The sequence below is a fragment of the Actinia tenebrosa genome, unplaced genomic scaffold (genome assembly GCF_029948245.1).
Source record: "Actinia tenebrosa isolate PJP-AT-01 unplaced genomic scaffold, QUT_ActTen_1.0 PGA_scaffold4__44_contigs__length_22323623, whole genome shotgun sequence".
Classification (NCBI taxonomy): Eukaryota; Metazoa; Cnidaria; class Anthozoa; order Actiniaria; family Actiniidae; genus Actinia; species Actinia tenebrosa.
In genome coordinates, this window is record NW_028292581.1 from 10,672,799 (window position 1) to 10,697,701 (window position 24,903).

At 37.1% G+C, this 24,903-nt stretch overlaps 2 protein-coding genes and 1 pseudogene across 2 annotated transcripts; 1 reads left to right on the forward strand and 2 right to left on the reverse strand.

The window, feature by feature from the left end:
• Positions 1–206: 206 nt before the first annotated feature.
• On the reverse strand, positions 207–1,614 carry LOC148907040 (uncharacterized). The gene has a single exon (XM_089037197.1). It carries the CDS (start codon positions 1,484–1,486, stop codon positions 536–538), a length of 951 nt encoding a protein of 316 aa, XP_088893323.1. The 5' UTR covers positions 1,487–1,614; the 3' UTR covers positions 207–535.
• Positions 1,615–6,139: 4,525 nt separating this feature from the next.
• Positions 6,140–7,919, forward strand: LOC116307692 (uncharacterized; annotated as a pseudogene).
• A 1,713-nt stretch (positions 7,920–9,632) lies between these two features.
• Positions 9,633–24,456, reverse strand: LOC116307580 (uncharacterized). The gene is made up of 17 exons (XM_031717862.2): positions 24,078–24,456; positions 23,299–23,341; positions 22,945–23,019; positions 22,155–22,210; positions 21,988–22,050; positions 21,520–21,573; positions 21,199–21,269; positions 19,469–19,508; positions 18,721–18,880; positions 18,208–18,269; positions 17,122–17,296; positions 15,635–15,832; positions 14,852–15,082; positions 13,928–14,060; positions 12,950–13,153; positions 12,613–12,664; positions 9,633–11,629 (listed from the first exon to the last, which is right to left on the reverse strand). The coding sequence occupies exons 1-17, from the start codon at positions 24,126–24,128 to the stop codon at positions 10,031–10,033; spliced, it is 3,267 nt and encodes a 1,088-aa protein (XP_031573722.2). The 5' UTR covers positions 24,129–24,456; the 3' UTR covers positions 9,633–10,030.
• Positions 24,457–24,903: the final 447 nt, after the last annotated feature.

Sequence of the window (24,903 nt, forward strand, 5' to 3'; positions counted from 1 at the left end):
CTGTTTTTCCCAGAAAAAATTCTGTTTTATGGATGCATACTTGGGAATAGATGATGGTGCAGCATATAGCGTTAGGTATATTGCTGCACCATCATTGATTCATTACCAAACAATTGTCATCTTACAGGTCCCTATTTAGAGGGGAAGGGGCGGGGCGGGGCTTATTTGTATCCACCACCTCTGGAAGAGAAAAATCTTGGATTTTGTCCACAGAGATTCTTAAAGTCAAATCACAAAAACGAAAGGGCTGTCCGTTTGGGGTATTTACCGGTACCCATGGACACGGCTTTTAAGAAAACCGCTTTTAAAAAGACCGCTGATTGGCTAATTTAAATCTCAACTGAGGGTGCGCATTATGGTTTTCCGCTGAATTTATTGCAGGCGCCCGGGTCAAAATGGCGGACGAGGAAGAGCTTCTAGTCGATGCACCACCTAAATCAATAAAATCGGTTTCCAATTTTGGACCATTTCTTGGACGTTGCTCCTACATAAGAGTTGTTACGAGTGGTATGTCTCGCCGTCATTCTAATATAGCTTAGACCAATGTTTCCCTGTCTTGATCATAAACATAGCCCGGACTAGTCATAGCACGTCCAACCAGTAACAACATCTCATCGTCAGGAGCTATTTCGATTAGTTTAATAAAATCATTTGTTTCAGCTTCAACATCTGCGCCTGCCGTGATGAGCGCCGCCGCACAGCGGATATGACCGTGGTAGACAGCATCATGCAACGGTGTCCAGCCATACATATCATGCAGTTTCACGTTTACGTTACGAGACAATAAGAAATTCAGGCACCGGTAGCCTCCATCGATGGCTGCACGGTGTAACGGAGTGATGCCAAAACTGTTAGGTTTTTCTAGATCTAGTTCCTCATGCTTGGAAAGCAGGTCGCAGAGCTCGTATATATCATCACGTTGGATGGCATCATGGAGAAGCTCTTCGGCGTAGAACGACACCTTCTTTTCTGCTCTCAGTTGACTCATTCTTATAGAGTTCTCTAAGTGTATGACATCCTCTGGAGTAAAACTGACATTGTCATTTTCTTCATCTATTGAGTTGGTGACATCTTCGTTGCTGCAAAGACAAGTACCTCCATCTGTAGAATCATTAGATATGGTGGAGCTTTTTCTTTGGTGGTCGTAACCCGGTTCCATATCTCCTTTCAGCTTTCCACCCTGATAGAACAGGCTTCTCAGCCCACTGTCTCTTTTCTGTTTGATAATCTTCAGCGAACCAAACGGGTTATCCTGTCTAGTCTTTAGACTTAAAGGTAGTGTCCTTGTAAAATACAAACCATAGTCCACTTCTTCATTGTAATTATGGTTTTCAATTCCAGCAGATGAGGCACTTTTGGTCCTTCTTTCGTTGTTACCTCCCTTATAGTAGTCTTTTTCCCTTGTAATTTCTTTGGCAAAGGCGACTGTGGTGCTAGACCTGGAACGTTTTCGTTTTACAACCTTGTCAGCACTATTCTCATCCATGATAGCAAGACTTCAACAGCCTCTCAATCGGTTTATTAATTCATAGATATTAGTTTATCCTTGTGGTTAGACAAATCAGTTGCCTTGGTTTCCTTCAATTTATCAAGAGTTTGATGTCTCAAACTCTAATTAACCCCTCTCAACTTTTCTGCCATTCCTTGACGAGTGTACAAGCCATTAAAGCTCGAATTTGCAGGTCAATCTTTGGATAACCAAGTTGAAGTGAAATGTTATAACGATGGTAAAAGATTAGAGCTGTTTTGATTAAAAATGATCTCTTAAAAGTAAACACCAAAGACAATCCTAGTGTATAGTTTGAAGCCTCTTTTGCCAAACTCCGTATGATAATATCGTTCCTACAAACCAAGAGATATAAAAACTAACGAAAGTATCAATAATCGCTGCTATAATGTTTGTGGTCTTATGTCGTGGTTCTGAAGGAATAGAATTATGCTGATAACATTAGTCACATGACTGATACAACTCCCTCGGGCACTATTTCATAGCTTAACTTCAACAAAGACTTGTAAAAAGATTTGATTATCAAAGAAAAGGCAAGTGCCATAATGGGTCTAAAAGGTGATAATTACGTGATGGGCCATTCAATTAAAACTTTCACCTGATATTGACTGAACTACTTATTAAATACAAGTCTTCTAATAATTAATTTGTCGTTGGCGTTTAAGCATAAATTAACAGGTTATTTCTGCTTCAAGTCATGACTTTTTTCATTATTTCGTTTAAGGAAACCTGTCGGTCAAAAGTATGAAACGAGTTCTAGTTATAAACCCTTATCCTAATAAAAAGTATCGTCGGTTTTAAATTTGAAGGAAACACGTTGCATGAAACCATGTAAACAAAAAAAAAAAAAAAAAAAAAAAAAAAAAAAGCAAGAGGGTGCCAATGGTAGTAGTTAGTAGTTACTGACTAACAATTGGCCAAAAAGACTAAAACAAAAACAAAAGTTAACTGACAAATTACCTATAAAATTAGTAGTTAACAGGTAACTGATATTTCATTATTTTGAGAATATGTGGACCGCGTAGCACTTATGAAATACATGAAGATATAGAAATATAGATAAGTTATAGTGCTTGGGAACGAGGTTATTCAGGGCGAAAGCCCTTCGGAAAAAAAATTCGGAAAAATTAATTTCCGACCTCGCTGGGTTCGTTTCCCAGTCTTTCATCGATTGCTTTGTTATTTTTTAACTTGAGCAGAAAAATTGTTGGAATAAATTTGTGTCTACGATCATAACAGATATTTTAACCTAGCCTTGATTGATTGATTTTAATTGAAATTGGGTTGAGATACAGCATATCATGATCTTAGGCTGATCATGTATTGACAATATGACGTCATCAAAAAATGGCCGCCATTTTAAAACTCCAATACCTTTTGAAGGAAAAGAGAAAATTTGAAAATGAAAGTGACATCTTGCTTCCCTATCAAAGGTCTTTCAATCCAGGCAAAAAGAAAAGAGAAAGTCAGAAATTTGATCGTAGCGGCACTTTAAAAATATGCAAAAAATATGCGAGGAAAAAGTAAATAAAATAAAATAAAAATATTTATTTAAGTGTCTAGTCGTTCTAGCCCTTTCGCACTAATTGGGGACACTTTTCACTCACACACACTACCACTACATTCAATGTTCTATGCACACAATGCTCGACTCACATGTTGTTTGATTTTTTGCGGAGGGAGGAAACCGAAGAACCCGGAGAAAACCCTCCTAGCATAGGAGAGAACAACACCATTTACCTCACCACGTGCACGAAATTTATAGAGAATAAAAACAGATTAGAAATCTTGAGTGGCAAGGTCATCATACCCATTGGTGCAGACGTGTGGCTCCAAATAAAAGTTCAAACATGTGAACTTCTGCTCTATTTTCGTTGTCGCAAGGCAATATTGTTACCAGACGTGTGCCAAATTGTGCCGACTTGCTAACTTGGCGGTGAACGCGCAGCTCGATGCGAGATTCAAGTACAGAGAAACGCTGAAAGGACTTTTACGAGTAATTTTTTCGACATATCATATACTGACTTACTGCAATTTCTCTCGCGTATGCAAAACGTTTGTTTTTCCTCTGGGGTCTCCGGATGGCAAGTACATTTTGCACGGTCAATGATCCATGGTCCAGTCGAACATAGAAGTGAAACGTTTGGAGTAGAATTTGCACCATCCGAAGGACTCGCATACAAAGAAAGGATAGTTTTGGGTAAAGTTTGACTCTCGGATAAAAAAGAACTCCATACTTTATAACGTCATAATGAATCCAGAAAGACGTGCTACAAAACCTAAACCTAATTATGACTGAGAAGTACTTTGGTGTAGGAGGGACGATTGAGTTCATCAGAAATTTTAGACCTCAGATCCGTGTTTGGCATATGGCCGGCATAGAAATATGGGCTCCTATAAGAGATTTTCAGTAGACTAGCATAAAAATAACATCAAAAACAATTTATCTTAATTTTAGGGTTGGCATAATCACGAGGCACGTCGTAATGGAGTAATTAATTGCGATAAATGTAGTTTTGCGAATTTATCGAATTTGCATCTTCTACGAAAACACTTTCCAGTAAACGACCCCCAAATTATCTCAAAATTAAACTCAGAATCAAGACGCTATGTTATGTTATGAGATAGAATATAATAACTCTTGTTTGACTAAGTGTTAGTATGCAGTGTTAGTATGCAGTGCCATCAAAAGCGAACATTAAACGTATCAGATTTGAATGTAAAAGAATCGACTACGCCCTGCATAAAGACAATAAAGAGACAAACCGATTAATTTTTTCTTTGGAAACAAACAATTTTGGAATTATAAACAAAAGGACAAGGACTCACAGCAATAATTCTTGAAATTTTGCGTGATGAAAGTACATCACACTAGAAGTATAATAAGCAAATATAGAATGGGGGTCACTAACTTTGTTTAGCCGTCAGAATGTGTGAAAATTTACCCTTTTTGTGGTAAAAACGCGAAACATGAAAAGCTAGCTGTCTAAAAACGTTATATATGACTAAAAATGATTATGGAATTATTATAAGTAGGTTGTTTTATGATATGAGGTTCTAAACCTTTAAAATAATCTAAGTAATCTTTTACGCATTGGAAATCAAGGATTTACGGAAACTAGTTTCGTCTTTTTCGTATCATAAAATTAACTAAATCTTTTGGAATTCAAGCAAAGAAATTATCAGTAAGTAGATTAAATTGCCCTAGATTCTCCCATTAGAGTTGTTCCGACCAGTTCCAAAGCACTGGTAAATAATTAACTTTTTTGAATGACAAGAATACCTCTTGACACCCGAGTGAAAAGTAAACCATACAGTCTGTCTGGAGGTAATTTCTAAGTATTGCAATTAAAAGTCATAGATCTTAAAACAGGACAATAAAACTATCCTATTATTCTGTAAAAACTTTATTATTTTGACAATAGAATGCCTTTTGTTTTCGAGGTTTTGTCTAAACCATGGCGGAAAGTTCAAAGAGATTGAATACAAAACGTAGATTTACTGGAATGACCACTTTACTCCAAAACATAACATAGAAAGAGCGGTTGCTTTTGATGTCACTTCAAGTTCAATATCCTTGAATGAATTTGTCTCGTCTAAGACTAAAACATACTTGTGGTCAATAGTCCATTAACACTTCATTAACAGATAGATGTATGCGTTGTTTGTTGCATTAAATTTGGATTTTTTCCACATTCTATTTCCATAGCATAATATGTAGCCATGTTTTCTTAAACCTATAAGGATATTTTTTTTCCCCTTGAAATAAAAACCAGCATGTTTATGCGAGGTGTTGTATATTTTAAGGTGGACGCATCGGAAACCAGTGTTTATACTGAATTTCTTTACCAACTATTAGAAAGAAATCTATTATTAATTTCATATAAAGTATTTTACGCCAAAATTGTGCTAAGAATCAAAGAGAATGAAAATTAGGCAGTTGTACATGCTTTGACATCAATGAGTCAGCGATTTTACTTCTAAAACCATAAAACTAAAGTCTTGTTTGACTGAACTATTCTGCCTCGTGTCAAAGAGATTTTCCATCAAGGAATTTTCTTTCTCCACTTGAATCCTTCCTTTCACTCTCTATTCCTGGCTAAAGCAGTCACTATCAAGAGAAAAAAAAAACACAACGCAACGAATAACTAGTAACATCCAAGAAAAAAACCCCCGCAAATTCACGAAACACTGACAATATATTTTAGGGTGTTTTAAGTGGGGCGGACCCTTTGACGATTTTTTTTTCTAATTAGACTTTTGTACTCCCGATAAATGCATGTTATCCAATTACCAGCAACACTTCTCTGATTCTTGTTTTCGTGCAAGACAAGGTTCATACACTAATTTAGGGTGTTGTGTTTACATCGGCCTGAAATACTTGTATGATAATTTTGGCACCGACGTCACCTCTCTTGGGACATTCTTATTATGACGTCCAGGTATAGGTGTGTAAACAAAGGGATATCTGGGCAACCCACTAAATAACAGAATAACGTGGCCAGGCGATTTATATATTGATAGGTGTCTCAGTTACATGGTCATAAAGGACCTTGCTGCCAAAGGGTGAACACGAGACGTGTAAAGTACTCGTAAATGTTCGAGAAAACTCTACGGATACTAAACCAATATCAAAAAGAACACTTGAAATATCAAAAAGTGTAAATATGCTGAAGGCATTACATCAAGGGTGTAAGGAGAATGATTTGCTGCTGGTGTCTATGTTGTTGGATCGAAAAGGTAGCGAACTTGTCAACATCAAAGACCAACATGGAAGAACGGCCCTCCACATCGCGGCTATTTATGATAACTCGATGTTAGCGGAATTGCTGTTCCAACATGGGGCCGATACTTGCGCGGTATCGGACCGCGGTGAGATGCCACTTGATTGCGCAAGTCGTGATGATATGGTCATAATATTAGCCAAAATGATGTCCAGAGATGGAAAAGATGACCTTGTACGGGAAAGACTCAACTACTTAAACAAACCCGTCAAACTCAAACAAATTATTCTCAAAGAACTCGAGAAGATTTCACAAGAACAACGAACACTACCCTTCTTAGCAAGTCTAGTTGGGAAACCAAAAAGTGCTTTTTCAAATTTATTTGGCACGTTGGAAAGCGATTCCCAGCGATCAAGTCTGTCTAACGTCTCGGACTCTGGAAGATCAAGTATTGGCGATTCTGGGTACTCAGAGATGGACAAGATTGGATCCTCGCGAGGTGATATTCCTTTTTCAGATAGCTTCCACACTTCCTCTAATGTTCAAGAGAAGATAAGTGAAATTGTGCCGAAACAAAGACGAGTGACCTCACCACTTACTCAAGAGGAAATGAACTTAATTGAATCGTCCACTAGAACAAAAAACATCTGTAAACAGCAAAAACACTAAAACCAGAAGAAAAACACATCCTACAAGAAAGACACCGAGTTCGAATTCCACGCATAAAAAAGTAGTTGCCAAAAGAGAGAAACGTGTCCAGTTTACTTCGGATGTTTTATTAGACATTGCGATTGCAAATGATGAATTTGTCGAAGCTTGTCACTTGATTAAGTCGAGAAAGGTAGACATCAATCGACCAGGACCAAATGGTTTGACGCCGTTACACAGAGCTGCTACTGAAGGAAGTTACGATTGCTTACAACTACTGATTGACCAAGGAGCGAACGTAGACATTCGAGATGAGAATGGCTGCACGCCTTTACATGATGCAGTCTATCACGGCAATGTAAAAAGATATAACTAGCTAAAAACTAGTGTGAGCTGCGTCGGTGTTTCTAATGAAACAGTAATGATGAAAAGGTAAATTATACACCGTGAAAAGATGAAAAAACTTACTGACGTTTCGGACGCTAGTCCTTCGTCGGAGTAAAAGAGAAAGAAGTGGTCACTTCTTTCTCTTTTACTCCGACGAAGGACTAGCGTCCGAAACGTCAGTAAGTTTTTTCATCTTTTCACGGTGTATAATTTACCTTTTCATCATCACGGCAATGTAAGGTGTGTTTTAGCTTTGCTTAAAGCTGGAGCGAACGTTTCGATACAGACCAATGACTGGTTAAGTGTATTAGAACTTGCTAATGGGGAAGAAATGCTTCTTATCGTAGGACGTGCTTTGATATTATACGAACTTGGTTTTGTTACTGACATCGGAGAAGACATTACTGAGAACATCTCCAGTGATCCCGATAGAGAATCTTGCGTTTAAGACTAGCTAAAAACTCTCTCTAGATAAAATAAATATAATATATAGGAACTGTAAATTGAAATGGATTAACAAGTGATCCATGTTATGACAACATCGTACTTATGTCAATAAATCATATAGGATAACCTCTTAAAAAGTCTTAATGGTGTTAATAGAATTATAACTGACTAATCTACTTCCAAACACTATATTATGGCCTGAAAAAAAAAAAAAAAAAAAAAAAAATTTATAAGACTATTTGGAGCCATATCTGAATGAGAAATCTATCGTTCTAGCAAAACTAAAAATTATAGAAATCTTATGAGACAATATTTCAATATAGTATATTGAACGGATAATTTAACAACAATTGAATGTAAAAAACCTTGCAAAATTTAATGTTTTAGTTCACATCAATTTTAATTATAATTTGGTCATGTATTCACAATAATATGAATAAATATTTCTTTCTAGACATATATAAGATGTTTGATAGCCGACTGGCTGACTTTGAGTAGATCATTAAGTCTCAAGCAGTTTAATACTTAATCTAATTGTTTCGCTATTTTTGGTAAAGACAACGGAAGTCATAGCCATATCTCAATCAAGCAGAGCTTTATGTTGTCACAATTCGACTTCGAAGTACTGCGTACTTAATGATAATTTTAACATTTTAAGTCCCCATACGGGTGCCAAAAAGAAAAAAAGGGAACGAAAAACAGTCAGTTTAACGCTAAAGCCAGTTTATATACAGGAAGAGTGGTTACGCGCTTGATATATACGATATATACGATAAAATGGGAGAAGAGCACCATTTTCACATCGTTGGACGGTAACGACAAAATAACTAGATTTTTGTCGATTGTTTTTGTCAATGTCTTTGTTTGTCAATTGCTATTCATAATAGAATGATTCATAATAGAATGATATTACTTCGCCCGTGAAAGAATAGTCAACGAAATACACAGTAGCATACCAGTAATTCCATTGTTTTCTTTTGTTTTAGTTTGACTATTAGTCACTAAGTACACAACTTTGTTTCACGGGCCAAGTAAAATCACTCCAACTTCTTATACTTCTATTGTGTCTTTATTTTCGTTTCTATGGCAGTACGTGCAGTGGTTTCTCAATTCAATCGACATCACGTGCACTTGATTGGACAAAACCGATCACTCAACCGACCTTCTGGAAAATGAACGAAGTCTCTAGGAATCTCACTGAAGTAGAACGAGTACTATAGTACAAAACTAGACTTTCGTATGAGTTTTGATCCCAATTATCGTTTTGGGTTAACACTCAAAACCTTTTTCAAACAGTTAGAAACTGATGTACCATGATAAAATGCCTGTTTGAAGCGGTATTTTCAATTGTACAAAGATGTTTTGTTGCATTTGTGTTAGAATGTTGCTTTGTCAGGCTTTTTTATAGAAAATGTATGGGAAATAAGCAAACGAAGGCCTAAACCTCATTTTCGAATAAAATTTTTGCTTTGGGTGAACACTTTGATTCCACTTTCATCAGTCATCACCACTTCCAAACAAGTTAAACTTTCTGAATAACAAGATTTTAGCCTTGTACAACAGCCTTTCTTCAAGAAAATAGTTTAATTGGCGCTCAATGCTTGAATACGAAAAGAATTCTCTCTTAATTCTCTATTTCTGGAGGGGTTTGGAAAGCCGTTCTAAATATAGGACTGGGAAAACGATAACTCCTAAGGAATATACGTAAGTCGTATGCTGGGTAATGGGCTTCTATTTCACGGGTGGGCTTAAAAAGGGTCTTCCTAAGAAAAGCGTACGCGCGTTCGTTTACAAAAATACGCGGAAAATGAATTTTTATTATCAGTGCTTTCTTTTCGAATTATGAAATATGGAAGAGAAAAAGAGAAAGTTGTAAAGGAAAGAAACAGGAAAAAGAGAGCCATTTACGATCTAAACAATTGAATTTTTTATGCATTTTATTCCTATAATTCATGATTTTGTTAATGTATAATATTTTTATTTCATTTTTACATTTTCATTTTTACGATTTTGTTTGGTCTTCTGCTGAAATTAAAATAGTTTTATCAGACTTTAAAGGTTGCAATAGGTGTAAAAGTTTTCTACCTTTAACAGCAGTCTCCCTTATTATCCCCGGGGGTCCACGCAACTCGGTCTTGCTTGTTATTAGGATATCCTCAAATGATCTTCCAGGTTGCGAGAGGTTTTTAACTTTTGCGTCTTTCTTCCTTGTATTCCTTCTACATGTGACCACGCAGAAGTAGCCGTACGACTTGTACTCGGTCTTATCTTGTTATTAGGATATCCTCAAACGATCTTCCAGGTTGCAAGAGGTTTTCTACCTTTGCGTCTTTCTTCCTTGTATTCCTTCTACATGTGACCACGCAGAAGTAGCCGTACGACTTGTACTCGGTCTTATCTTGTTATTTGCACCTCTACGTGGAGTAGAGGTACGAGTATCCCCTCTCTTCGCAACAATAGGGTTTTCCATGTCAAGTGCAAGGTTATAAGACGCTGCACTCGGAGAAAACAGCGCAGGTTTACGCAGCCTTCCCGCGGCGCCATAACTAAACTGCGACCTAGAATCCATCCGTGAGCGCCTATTTGCAGAAGCAACTACAGTAGGACGCCTTACTTCTGACTTCTTATTTCTATACTTGGATGTTCTGATTGTTGACGTGTTAGTATTTGTCGAGTCGTTGGACCGAAGACTACCAGAATAAACAAGTTTGTTTACCTGGCGTTCCCCACGCTCGGTATTGGGACCCTGGTATTTTTGTCGTAAGTACTTTCTCCATCCTAACTGGATAGTCAAGGCTGCAAGCTGTTTGACTAACTCATTCTGATCATTCAGAACCTCTTCTAGTCCCTTAACTTTTTCAGGGTCTTCTTCACGTTTTCTATCTCGGCAACGCCTGTACCATCTTTGAATCACAGAGGCTGCTTCCATTTTGGCTCGTATAAGTTTACGCCTTTCGCGGTCTCTTCGAGCCAGCTCGGATTTCGACTGAATGTTGATTAATTTCGCTCCATTACCAATATTGTGGTCATTTGCAATCCCAGGGCTTTTATTTAATTGCTTTTTAGGAATGACTGCTTCTTGTATCATAACAGGGTTTGATTTTAAATTCGAATTATGCTTTGTACTGTTCTGTTCTTTCTTCTCCGTATTACTGGAGTCGCGGTAGTCAGTGCTCAATGACTGTGCCGTGGTATCAAGTACATGGTTTTTATCTTCCACATCAGTTTTTACTCTCGAACCAATGTTTAATTCGTTTTTATGATAGTCAACAGACTGATCATATTCTTCACCAGATTCTGGCGAATCACTGCTAGTTCCCTTTACATCATCAAGGTTTTTTGTATCCCTATTCTCGTTAACGCGAACATCTCCGGTATCTTCATTCGATTCCTTGTTAGTTGTGCTGGGCACATTCATTTTATTCAGTTCAATGCTGTTCTGTGGGTGAGAAGACTCGAGTATCGTCGACAACTGATTCACATCTCCCGCATCCCCTTGGAAATCTGAGAAAGAGTATCTCTGACTGGCAAGCGATGTAAGGTAATAACTATCGTCTTCAAATACCAGGTCCATACTATTTCTGTGGTGAAGTTCGTCTTGGTGATTTGGGAATGAATCTTGGGAGCTCAGCTGTTGTTGAAGCTCTTGTTGTTGCTCGTTTTTGGTCAAATCTGAAACAAGGTATCCAGGGCTGTTTATCAAAGATATCCTACCTCGCATTTCATCGTCCCTTACAGAACAACTACCCCGTCTCTTCATCAACATGTCTCTTTTCAGCTGCTCGTGTCGCATGTATAAGTCTTTACGGTTTTGGAAAGGTGTGCGTATTCGGTAGCCTCTCCAGCATGATTGGATAGTTGTTGCAGCTAAATCTTGGATAGCTGTGATGGTAAGGCCACCTTGTTCAATCATGTACTGCAAAATGCAGAATACTTTGATTAAACCGGCGCGAAGAACAGCGTAAAAAAATATTGGATATAAAAAGAAACTGTAGGGGTATGAAGCTATGCTACATCTACATAGAATGGTCCTTAGTATTTTTCAAGTTAGAAACTTGTCAGTAGGAACGACGAAAGAAGTAGCGTTATCGCCCAAGATGGGGGTTTTCAGCACAGGTTGGAGTCTGGAAAAGATACTATACTTGGTATCTTTCTTCGTATTAATACTGATGCAGCGAACCTCCAAAAACCTCAAGCTTAACGCATTAGAGGGCCACAGGTTTATTAGCATATTATTATTATTATAACGCAATTTGTTAAGGACAAATCGTTACAGTGCAACTACTGTAAGCCGGGCCACTTAGACCAGTTAGACAAGAGAACCAATCAAAATGTAGAATAAAAGCAACGCATTCAAACTTAGGGTAGTGTGGTCAACCAGAAACCTATACTGCATGAGAATTGTAATTTGACTCTGATGTTACGTGTAAACGACTAGGCAGCCACCGTCATTTTCTCATGAGAATAAGAAGTAATGTTAAAAAGTTATTGTTTTCTGCTGCTTTCTGATTGGCTCCACTACCCAAAGTTGGAATGCCAGTATTGTTTTTATTCTACAATTTGATTGGTTCGCGCTGTTTAGGTGGTTATAGCAGTTGCACTGTAATATTCAATATCTTTAAAAAAACTTATGCTTTACGACCACCACTTCCCATACGGGGCTCTTCCGTGAGGTTCCCTCCACACGCACTAGCACTACATTCTATATTTACAACATACAACACTCAAGTCAAATGTTGATTTTTACGGAGGGAGGAAACTGGAGATCCCGGAGAAAAATCCCTTGTGGTAAGGGAGAGAACAACAACACAAACTTAACTCACATATGATCATCAATATTAACAAGTGCATTATATCGTTATATCATTATATCATCAATATTATCAAGTGCATTCTCACCTGAGCAACGTCTTGGTGGTCTCCAAATATCGCAAAATCCAGGGGTGTGAGCCTGAAAAGTGTATAGCGAGAATAAGTTAAGTCCTCGATGTGAAAGAGGGAAAAGTGGATGCCAAGTTGTTATCGCAACACTTATTCCATTTGATGGCAGATATCACGTTTCTTATGCAGCAGTTTCACCCTCTAACCTCACCTACATAACCCCCTTCAAAAACAAAATAACAGTTGCCCTCGGGTTTGGTCATTTTTTAAATCGTTTTGATCCTTTAGTCTCGACCTCAGGCTCGACTGTAATAACGGCTATTGCTATGTAGGTAAATGCTCTCTCCGTGTTTACCTTTCTGCGTCTTTCTTCATAAAGTTTGGAAAAGCTCTATTTCTGAGTAAGAGTTTGACAGCCTCTAGATGACCAGAAGAGCACGACCAGTGTAGTGGTGAAATACCCTCATGATCTAGTTTATTCACATCGGCACCACCATCGATTAGAACAGACATGCAGTTGACAAAACCACCATAAGCTGCACAATGTAAAGGCGTACACCTGCAGGATGGTAAGATCAGGGTTAATGATAGAATACAAACATTAAAAGCGTGCATTACTTTGCATTGTATAGATAATGTTCTCACTCACGTGACAAGGCAGCCATAATGGTGTACCAAACAATAGATACTTTCTGCACATTTTTTTTACATAAAGCTATGATAGAGTTCAATTCCCGGAGGATAGAAAATGTATTGTCTGCCAACATGGCCGCTGTGACGTCACATGGAAACGCTCTATAGCGTTAAATAGCACTAATTAAACAAAACAATTAGCATAATTTAACACTATTTAGTACTAGTTAAATAGCACGCTTTTAGTTTTTGTACTCTATAGGTAACTTGAGTAAAGGATAGAAAATCAGGGTCATTATATAGGTAACTTTCGAAACAATTAGCAAACATCTAACAAAAGGAAGGTACGTTTTTTATTTGGGGGACGGGAGGGTTGGAGCGTCAGAGGGGAGGGTTATCAGCAAAATATTGAATTTTCATGGAGGGTCAAACCTTTTTATTTTGACGAAACCTTTTTATTTTACCGATTAAGTAAAATGTAGATGTTGACTAAAATAGAAGGGTCATAAATTTGTTACTGAGTGAAAGGGGCGAGGTTACGGCCATTTTGAAAAGTTTACTGCCACTCCCCAATCTCTCCCCCCTCTTTATCATCTTAGTCACCCCCCCCCCCCCCCCCAAACGTACCGTCCCTAACAGGCATATGTAATTTTTGTCTCAAAACAATAACTATTAGAAGTTTCTACTGATTGTCCCTTACCCAAGTCTGTCTCTCTTGTTGGCTGACACTCCATTCTGAATCAATGTAAAGCATATGTGAGCATGCCCATTAAGAGCGGCCCAGTGCAGAGGTGAACGGCCATCTTGGTCTTCTAGGACAAGAGTCGCTTTATCTGGAAGATAAAAAGACAGACTTCCCTTTATTTATCATTCCAACTTATCAAATAAATAAAGTTTATTACTCAAATTTAACAAGTGGTCTATCATCAATGATGCGTTCTGATTGGATGAGCTACTACCAGGCTATAACTTATTGCCTACTAGCAGCGAAAAGTGCTGGCTTTGAAAACCAAAACATTAAACAGTAACTTTAATTCAAAACTGGTTTGCATCTATATATTCGACCGACTAGCTGGATTTGACTAAAACAATTAGTCCTCTTGCCCTCATGGCCTATGAGTGAATAGCCTTTTCTGCCTTCGGCCTAATGGGCTATTAACTCATAGCCCATTTGGGCTCAAGAACTAAATGCTAAGAATTTGAACAGCCATTCAGGAGTCATTTCTCAAACTACAAAGGCTTATGACTAAAGCTTCTACTTTTCGGGACTTTAGGGGATCAAGGTTGGTGTAGTGGTATAGTGCAGTCGACCATCACTGGGGTCTAGTCAGGATCAATTCCTGAACTTATTTTTATAAGAAGCTTGACAAAATGGTGTCATAGACACAGTTTAGGGTATAGCACACATGCAGGCAACGTTCTCTTAAAAAAACCCTCACAGAGAGGGTTGATTTGACACTCTTTTCAAAACTCATGAATAATTAATACGCCTTTAAACAAATTCGAGCGACCATATACGTCACGTGCATGGACCTTTTAAACCCCATTCACCATTTTCCATACATCGGTTCACTGGTCAAACACAAAGCATTCAGTTACACAAAGCTCATTCTGTTCAACTTACTTTTCATGAGAACGTTAACCACCTCAAAGTATCCCATTTCACAAGCTCTGAACAAAGGGGTGTGGTTCATCTGATCCAGCGCGTTCACACCAGCGCCATGGTTTAGTAATATCTCGACACATTTGATGTCCCCTGAATAAGCTGCAACGTGAAGAGCAGTTCGACCTGAATTATCTGTCGCATGGACGTCAAGATGATGTCGAAGCATTGTCTCTAATGCCATACTTGCTCCTATGGAAGATAAAGACAGTTATGTTAAAGGTCTATGATTCTGGCATAATCTGCTGCAAATGCAATGACTGGTCAAACACTGACACCGATGTAGGTTCTGCGTGGGCGTCAATCATGGCGTTTCCTAGACATTTCCGAGTTTATGACGTCCCCATGGAAATATTGCCGGCGTTTTTTGACGATGTTATGGAAACACTTTGAATGACGTCCATCAAAACTACTTTGATTTTGTGCGTCTATGAAAAGCACTGTAATAATCAAGAACAAACGAACAAAAACTGAAATATCAAGGAATACAAAAACTTGTTTAATCAGGTTTATAGACGCCTTGCTTTTGACGTCATAGCAGCTCAATTTGGAGGTAAAAAAAAAAAAGAATTTCAACCCAATGGATAAATGGGGCAAAAAATAAAAAAATAAAAAAAAAAAGCCCGGATGAAAACCCCAAGGAATGAATTGAAACCCCGACCAATGAATTGAAACCAAACCATATCAGTTCTTCTACTCTATAAGATCTAATATAGTAAAACTCTAAATCTCATTACACCGTACCTTTCCTGGCAGCCCACATCAAGGCTGTCCTGCCTTCGTTATCAGCAATGTCTTTGACTCCACGAAAAGACAAAAACACATCTACCGTCTTAAAGTAGTCACCCTGAGCTGCGTAGTGCAGAGCTGTGGCGCCATTACCATCAGACACACTGTGGTCGGCATTTTTTCGAAGCAGAAGTTTTACTATCCGGAAGTTACCTGGAAACAACATTTGAAAAATAAAACTTTATATATAATTAAATATCACTTTCAGTATTGATTCTACATTAATTGAATAGTTGAATGAGGAAATATTCCTTCATTTGAATCTTGCATCTTCCAGCTATGACGGTTTATACTTCCAATACGTTACTGACTGTGACATCATCCCAGGCTTTTATGGATAAACACTAGCCATTATAAGACATCAAATTTACAATAAATATTGTGAATACCTTGAGTATAATGATGATGCATTTTAAATACTGTTTGCGTGAAACCATTCAACGTTTGTATAATATGAATATGAATACATTGTAAATGAAATGAAAAGAATTTTAAATTTGTATATTTAATGAACCCTGTGATGACGTCACAGACAGTAACATAATGGAAGTATTACTCCATTTTTGCATTCATACTATACCGCTGTAATCCTTGATTACAGACTCATATACTCAGGGTTAGCCTCGTTTCAGCATCAGAATAGTCACGAATGCCACAACGGTAAAGTAAAGAATCCACGACTAAAAAAATACAAGCACTTTAGGCCCCGTCCACACGTATCCGGAAATTTTTGTATCCGCAAATTATTTTTTGCGGATACGAAAATGTTTGCGTCCACAGGCAGCGTATTCGAATCGTTTTCACCGTCCACACGTATCCGTTTTCGTAAAATTTGCGGATACGGACACAAAAATTTGCGGACACGTGTGGACGCAACTCCTATCCGTAAAAAAAATTGCGGATACAAAAATTTGCGGATACGTGTGGACGGGGCCTTAGGATTCCATGGACCTTCACTGGAACATGTGGATATTTGACAAAAAATCGAGGCTAACCTTGAGCAACAGAGAATTCGAATGTGGAGTATTGCAGCTATTTCAAAAAAGATTGAATACTGGATACTGCATACTGAATAGTGTATTGCAAGACCGAAGTGGATTGTGGGTCATAGTGACATTGTCTAAAGTAGGATTAATAATAATTATTTATTCTATTTTTAGTGTATTCCATCTGAAACAATATACTTACTACATGTAGAGAGTTAATTGCTGTATATTTACTTTTTATTTCAAATTAACAAGACTGACAATGCACTTTGGTCTTGGAATGCATTTTTCAGTATACAGTATTCAGTATTCAACCTTTTGGAAATCAGTAGCTGTATACAAATCAATGTCTCGATCCAGGTGCAAGATTAATGTCCAAGAGTGTCAAAAAAACAACAACAAAACCTGGAGGCCAAGTTGGGGGTATTAGTTAACAAGTCCTGTTGTGAAGCTCACCTAGAACAGCAGCCCAGTGTAAGGGAGTACGATACATGTTGTCTTGCACAGACACATTACATTTGCCTACTGACAACAGAGGTTTCACTACAGCTTCATTCTGCTGAGCTACAGCATGATGCAGGGCCGTTCTCCCCTCTATATCTTGCCAGTTGATGATCTCATTTGACTGCTCCTAAGAGATTACAGTATAAAAATAATTGTATTTATACCCTGGAACAACTTCTGGATTCATCTAACTCAAATCAAACTTAGTGACATGTGTTAGGAGAAAGGAAAACTGGGGAACCTGGAGAAAACCCTCGAATCAAGGGAGGGAGTGACAAAACGAAGTCTACTGACATCGAACCCTCGAGCCCGAGACCCTACACCTTGCAAGAAATCTCTGCCAAGCAGGGTAGAGACCTCAGAGGTGATAATGGAAGAATGTACTACTGCCATGCTTGATTCCTATAACTATACTTGAAGTGAATAATAAAAATAAAAATAATAATAACAATAATAATAATGATGATGATGATGATGATGATGATGATAAACTTTATTAAAATCTCAGTATACTTTAGCGTAATAATACATTAATAATTGTACATAAAGAAATACATAAAGAAATGAAGAAATAATCAAATAACCATAAAGAATCCCAACTGACAAGGAGGCAATCCAGTTGACTATTTACAAGCATGGTTGAGAAACTGAATTTGAACTAATCAGAGATCAGGACAAATACAGTCTCAGCTAGTGGCCTCAGCGGGACTTGAACTCGGCACAACCGGATTGAGAGACCGATGCAATGACCACTTGACCATGCTGCCTCCTATTAAGATAAATTCTGGTTTCCACTTTCACTCACACACGATACCACTACACTGAGTATTCTAGTGTTCGTTTCCAACTCAATCCTGATATTGTTAAGAGAGGGAGAAGAACCCAGAGAAAAATTATAGTGACAAGGGTAAGAAAAAAACGTCAAACAAACTCTATATATGCATGTGCAAACCCCTTTTTTCTGATAACAAAAAATATATTTTGAAATTTTGCCCTGCATGATAAAGGTGTACAGTATAGCCCAATGGTCTTCCTTACCAAGACAAGTTTGACGACGCCAGGGTTTGGGTTTGTTGCTCCCCAATGCAGTGGTGTCTTTTCTGTGAGAATCAAAGTAACCGTACATAAAAAAAGTTATCAACATTTTTTTGTAGTTTTAGATTACAGACTGCATTCTTTACCCTCCTTTTTTCACTGTTCCTTTGCTTTCTCGCTTTTTCTTCTCTCTTACACCTTCCTTCTTCTTTAATTCTTAACTTTCCTCTGCTCTATTCATCCCTGTTCTCTTTATTCTTTCCTATTAATTCTCACATGGCGTCTTGTTGTCCATCTTTTCTATTTCCATTTTTCATAGTCACAAAACTCACCTCCTTATATATTTACTCATTACTTCCCTCCCTCCATTCCTCCCTCCCTCCCTTTCTTCCTTCTTTCCTTACTTCCTGCCTTCCTTCCTTCCTTCCTTCCTTCCTTCCTTCCTTCCTTCCTTCCTTCATTTGTCAATAACAATATACTCACTCATTTTTTCATTGTTCTACTGCTTCCACTTACTTTCAACATCCAATAACTTGACAGAAGCCTTAGCCTTCAAAAGCATCTTGACATGTTCATTATTGCCATACGAAGCTCCCCAGTGTAAGGCAGTCATGGAGTCATTATCTGGGTCATCTACTTCTCCTTTAGGCGCTTTCTTCAGTAGCACAGACAAACACTGAAAGTGAAATGATAAAGGCTTAAGCTAGGTGAGTAATAAATGTCACTAGAACCGAAACTGTCAAACACCTCTAGTTACTGTTAAGTTATGGGGAGAAGACAATTCCAGAGGCAAGAGTTCACTTTTCTAGTAAAAGGCCTAGGGCAGGACTAAATAAACACCTGGTCAATGGCCAGACACAATAACAGTGTCTAGTGATAAGTTTAGTCCGGTCCAGAAGAACTTTGAGGTGGGTGACTCTTACTTTGAAAGGCATCACATACAGTAGCATCCTTTTTATGTCATACCTTGTCCTTTATTCTTATTTTGTTCAACTCCAAAGGGGTTGACTAGACACCCAATTCACCCCCTGGATCCACCCTTGAAACTCAAGTGACTGAGAAATGTGGCTGGACAAGTGCTATTTTTGGCTGGACATTGTGTTTGTTCACCTGCTAGGCTGTACAGTGATCATGACTGTAGAGAGATGGGTTCAAGGCCCTTGAGTCTTCCTACCACCACAAGGTTACCAACCTGGATTTGAAACCTCATGATTTTCCTAGTAATTATTTAAAGATGCACAAAATGTGAAGTAGTTTTTAATACCTTGGCTGAGTGTGGACTGGCAGCAAAGTGAAGAGGTGTTCTGAAAACAAAATGTAAAATTACTGCTATGACCAGACACAATTTTATAATTCTCTCTACAGTATTTGACTTTTCTGTCATTTTGATAATTATAGTACACTCAACAAAATTACTCGACTCTGATTGGTCGAGAGGAGTACAATTATAGCGTTAATTGTACTCCGTAGGAGTACCGAATTAAGTCGCTATGGCAACACGGCCAAAACAATGTCAAAACAATTATTTTCTATCATTTTGTACTTAAAAAACATATAAATAAAATTTTAAAGCCGTAAGAACTAATCTTTTTTATGCATTTCAGTTGCGCGATGGACTGAAAATCGGCTGGCCAAATAGACAAAGATGAACAGCATCGCTTCGCATTTTTTACTGAAATTTTGTTGAGTGAACTATAAACAAAAAATCACACGATCTTCTCGTACAATTTGGAATTCAATAAACACTTGTAATGTTTTGAAAGTTCTTGTAATTGCACTCGCCTAAAGGCTCGTGCAATTACAAGAACTTTCAAAACATTACTCGTGTCTATTAATTTCCAAATTGTACTCGAGATCGTGCGATTTCCTATACTAACATGACTATAACCTTCAGTCAATAATTTTTTCACCTATCTGTCAAACAAACAAATATTAACTCACTCAGACTGCTGGCATTTTTTTAAGGCTAGAATTTTAGCATCAATATGAAAAAAATGGCAATTTATAAAGAAATCCAATTATTCTACAAGAAGTACATGTGGCATGGATTAGCTACTAATGCATCGCCTTTGAACAATGCAACCCAGGTTCTATTTCTGTTGGTTATGGTGTTGTATTTGCAGAGTTGCTTCTTTCTTTTCTATGATTCAAAAGGTTTTCTCTAAATTCTCCAGTTTTCCTCCCTTCATAAAAGTCAACTTCTAAATTCTAATTTGATAAGGAATTAATGGGTAAGATTGGAAACAAAGCCTCCTTGCTTTATCTGTTATACCCTCATTTAAAAAATGATTTTTACCTTAAAGCTTCATTAAAGTCTTCTGCTTGTTTTATTATTTAATTATTATTAAATTATTAGAGTGAATTCACATATGGCAGTTTTACATGGTAATGAGTTCTGCTAATATACTAATGAGCTATGTGGAGGGGACTAAATAGAAACAATGTGAAAACCAGTTTAGAACTCACAAAAACATTCAAAACAAAAAATAATAATAAAGGCAAATTTTTTAGCCTTAAGCTTGATTTCTAGTCTTCTGCATGTTTTATTAATTATTTTATATTATTTATTGTTATATTTATTTATTATAGCAGATGTTTCACTCCCTCGTGTTGGGGTGCTACTTGATTTAAAAACTACACTGTTACTCCGTTGTCAAAACCCTTTAATTTTCTGTATGATGTGAACTTGGCTTAAGGTCAAGTTAGGTAGGTGAGTGTCAACTGAAAATTATAACAATTACAAAATATGTGAAAATTTGTCTTAAACATTTTTATAAAATCAAAGTATAAACGATTGAATACTTACAAAATCTGTAGGGGATTCTAATGGAGTAAATTATGTATATATTTCGCGTAAATCGAACTAAGAATCACAGCTTAGAAAACTGCTTTTTTATCTCCTCGTGGTTTTTTCCGTAACTGTCACATTTCCCCTAGGGGGTTACAGTAGGGAATTTTTTCATTGTGCAATACAGCAGATAGATTAATAGATACCTTCCTTTGGTGTCCTTGGCTTTCCAGTCAGCTCCTTTGGACAAAAGTAGCTTGACACATTTGTGGTTTCCCTAGTAATAATAAAAAAGATATACATTTTAGTACTTAATAGTCCCTTTCAAGTTCCCTGCGCCATCTTGAAAGGCAACGGCACTGACCTTGCAATGAAAGAGACCTTTTTTTTGGCACCTTGGGCAATTTTTTCACTCACCGTCTCTGTCATTGCCTAGGTCACCACTGTTCTGGCTTCGATGCTAAGCCACTGTTACCTGTCCATGTCATATCTTTAAAAGGCATTATAAATTAGAGATGTTTTAATACCTGATACGCTGCCCAGTGTAAAGGTGTACGTCCATCAACATCACTCATCCAAACCTGTAATGGTAATAATAATAGCCTAATAAATAATAATTATCTTGTAAATCTCTTATAATAAAATACAGAATCCCTGGATTTTTATCAAAAAATACAAAATGAGAGTTGCTGGGCCCTCATCTTTGAAAGCTCAAGAGGCTGGTCATCATGTCCATCCATATGCATAGAGGTTTTGCACCATCATGTGATGGCAGCCATGTTAGATGGCAGGAACAATACAATTGTTTTACATGAGAAACAATTCAATTCCAGAGAGCAAAGGGATTTTATTGTTCTGCCATCTAACCACAGGTAGTCTAAGCTGGATTATGGCGCCGGCATGTGATGGTGCAAAACCTCTATTGATTAGTCCATATTGCCAGTCATCGATCATGCCCATTATTTTTGATACCCATGAAAATGTTCAACACTTACACTGGCTCCATACTTGATGAGAAGCTCAGCACAATCCAAGCGATCACCTAACACACTATACACCTAGAAAATAATGTGCCTGTTAGTGTCAATACTTGAAAATTAACACTATACAAAGGTAATTTAAAATAGACAAATAAAAAGAATTACATAATACCTATCCTTACCAAAGGAGTTCTGCCGAACTGATCCCCTTTGTTTATTTCATCATTTCTTCCAGCAACTAAACACGTAAAGAAAATCAAGAGTTTTAGGGCTCGAGTAAATATAACAATTATATTGATCCCCGTAACACCCGGGGGGGGGATTCCAGGAAAAAAGTACTGCAGGGATGCTTGTCATATCTCTTAGGGGTAAAAATTCGTGATTTGGTATCTCTTAGGGTGCCAGAAAAGGAGAGAAACACACATCGATATGGCTTATCCTAGGCGTTTTTTACATAAAATTTAATATTATTTGTTGTGGTATCTCTTAGGGCATAAAAATCATTCAACCATGCCCTTTTTTTAAAGACTTCCGCTGTCTTTTAGGGGTCTTTTGGAAAATTTCCGACGAGCATCCCCGGTACTTTTTTCCCGGAGTCCCCCCCCTGGGCTGCAACATCCAGTAAGGAGTTAATTTTGACAAGCAGTATCACTTTGAAACAGTGATAAGAGAGCCACAAACTAGAGACAAAGGACAGACTTGCTCAGGGTAAGCCTTGATTTGTGTAGAATACTCAGTTCCAGCAAAGGCAGATGAAATTTTGAAGTGTTTATTTTATTGAAGTTTTGAATTCTTAACTTTACTGTTGTTATTTGTGAATATTCTGATGCTGAAATGAGGCTAACCCTAAGTAAATGAGTCTGTAATCAAGGAATACAAAGGTATTGTACAAATTCAAATGGTCTATTCGCTAGGACTGTGATATTAATATTAACTCCTATCTCCCCGTTGGTAAACATAAGTTAAGTTTACCTTCTTGGAGTAGTTTCTGTAGCAGACTTTTATTGCCATTAACAGCTGTGGCATGCAGTAATGTAGTAAAAAGACCTGAAATAAGTAAACATATTGTACAGTGTTAATTGTATTGAAACGACATCAAAATATCTTTATCAAAAATTATTTCTTCAATCAATTCAAACTGCCATAGCATAGAACTAGTTATAATTCAAGACATCAGGGTTTTAAGCTTCTATTTATCAAATTTCAGCATTCTCAGTTAGTATCATTTTGAACAATGAAAGCCAAAAATTCCGTTGTCTTGGACTAACTGTGTTGGGCTGTATTTTGATAAAAATGGGTCAAAATGCTTTACAGCTTAAAATTTACCTTTAGACTGAGATTCTGAATTAGTTAGTAGAATATCATCATCCTAAGAGTAAAAGGTACTGTAAGAAATAGGTGCACAAAACTAGAGCTATGTTTAAATATCAAAAAACTTTTCTAAATGCTATTGAAACTGAAGCTGTCAGTTCCTAATCAGTTACAGTAGCAACAGTGAAGAAGTAGAGAATGTGCATGCGTGCTGTATGTAGTTAGGCATGGTTCTCAGTCTATAGTGATGCAAGCAGATGCAAGCTATAAGCACAAGCACAAGTGCAATCCAACACAAGAAAAATAAAATCTTCCATTCTCTTGCACTTGCATCACTCATTTTCATAAAAATCCTCTATTTCTCAAGCCAGTACTACCCCTCATAAATTTTGACCAGTTCCCAATTACACCTATTACACTAGATAACTAAGTTATTGATTAACAAATTAAAGTTTGTTATATTAAAAGGTATTACTAATAATCCAAAAAATTATGTGTATTGTGAAACCTTTGACAATTTTCACTTCCAGTTTCGTATATTTATAGACATTTATAAAGCTTAATTTGATCCAATAATGAATTCAGACAAGAGTTAACAATACATGTTACTTCTAAAAATAACTAAGCTTTCGTAAGCCTAAAAATGCTCGAGAATGATCTATTTTTCACTTTAACATTGGAACAGGATTCAGAAGTGATGCACAAAAGATTATTACATACAGTTGTGCGAACATTGAACGAGAAGTTAGAATCGAAGGTTAGAGACGAGCTGATCTAAAACAACTAATACTCACCCAACATGATTGTGTAACAGAGTTTTGAACGGATATATTGACGGTGCTCATAGCAAAACTACACGTCTTGTAATCTCTGAACAACCACTGAATGCTTTAAGTCGTTCTTTATGTCTTTGTATTGGCAAACGAAGCATTTTGCGTAACCAAGGGACGAAAGAGGTTGACAGGGAGGTTGAAGCAAACTAATTTTTCTTTAAAAATTTCCTTTGTATCATTGGTTAATATATTAAAAGTGGGTCTTAGGAACTATCTGGATCTTGTAAAGTAATTCCATGGCAACAAAATTCACAAACATGAAAGTGTTTCGTTAAAGATTGATGATGAATGCCTAAGGAAAGACGTCAAAGGTATGAAGAAAGGAAGGGGCCATGTTTGTTTGCATTATCGTGTAAATGTTTACCCTTGCTTCCCCTCCCTTAAATTAAACAAAAATTTTCAAGAAAAAAATCGTTTCCTTACTTGGACTGGAGCTTTCTGAAAACAACGTACGTATTTTTTAAAATCCTATGAATATATTTAATATTTATTGTTCATAATGATAAAAATGTAAGAATAAAATAAAAATTTGCCATTTTTTGAAAATCAAATGAAATTCCTACCTACCCCTCCCCGCTTCTTAAAAATACTCTTGCCTCGACCTCGCTGTCAACCAGCTCGGCCATAGAGAACAGAGTGAGATTTTCTAAAAATTATATTGCATCCTATTGGTTTCTACCCCTAAGATAAAACACAAGTTGTATCTATAAAGCAAAATTAAACACTGTTTACTAGTTGTTTTTTTCTTAAAAGATTTCAAAAATGAAATATATATATTTTTAATATG

Excerpts from the sequence above, each read along its gene's own strand:
- LOC116307580 (XM_031717862.2), bottom strand. The coding sequence starts at position 24,128 with ATGAGCACCGTCAATATATCCGTTCAAAACTCTGTTACACAATCATGT. Across the intron at positions 21,574-21,987 it reads TCATCAAGTATGGAGCCAGT|GTTTGGATGAGTGATGTTGA; the intron begins GTAAGTGTTGAA and ends TTACCATTACAG. Across the intron at positions 12,665-12,949 it reads ATGAAGAAAGACGCAGAAAG|GCTCACACCCCTGGATTTTG; the intron begins GTAAACACGGAG and ends TACACTTTTCAG.
- LOC148907040 (XM_089037197.1), bottom strand. The coding sequence starts at position 1,486 with ATGGATGAGAATAGTGCTGACAAGGTTGTAAAACGAAAACGTTCCAGG.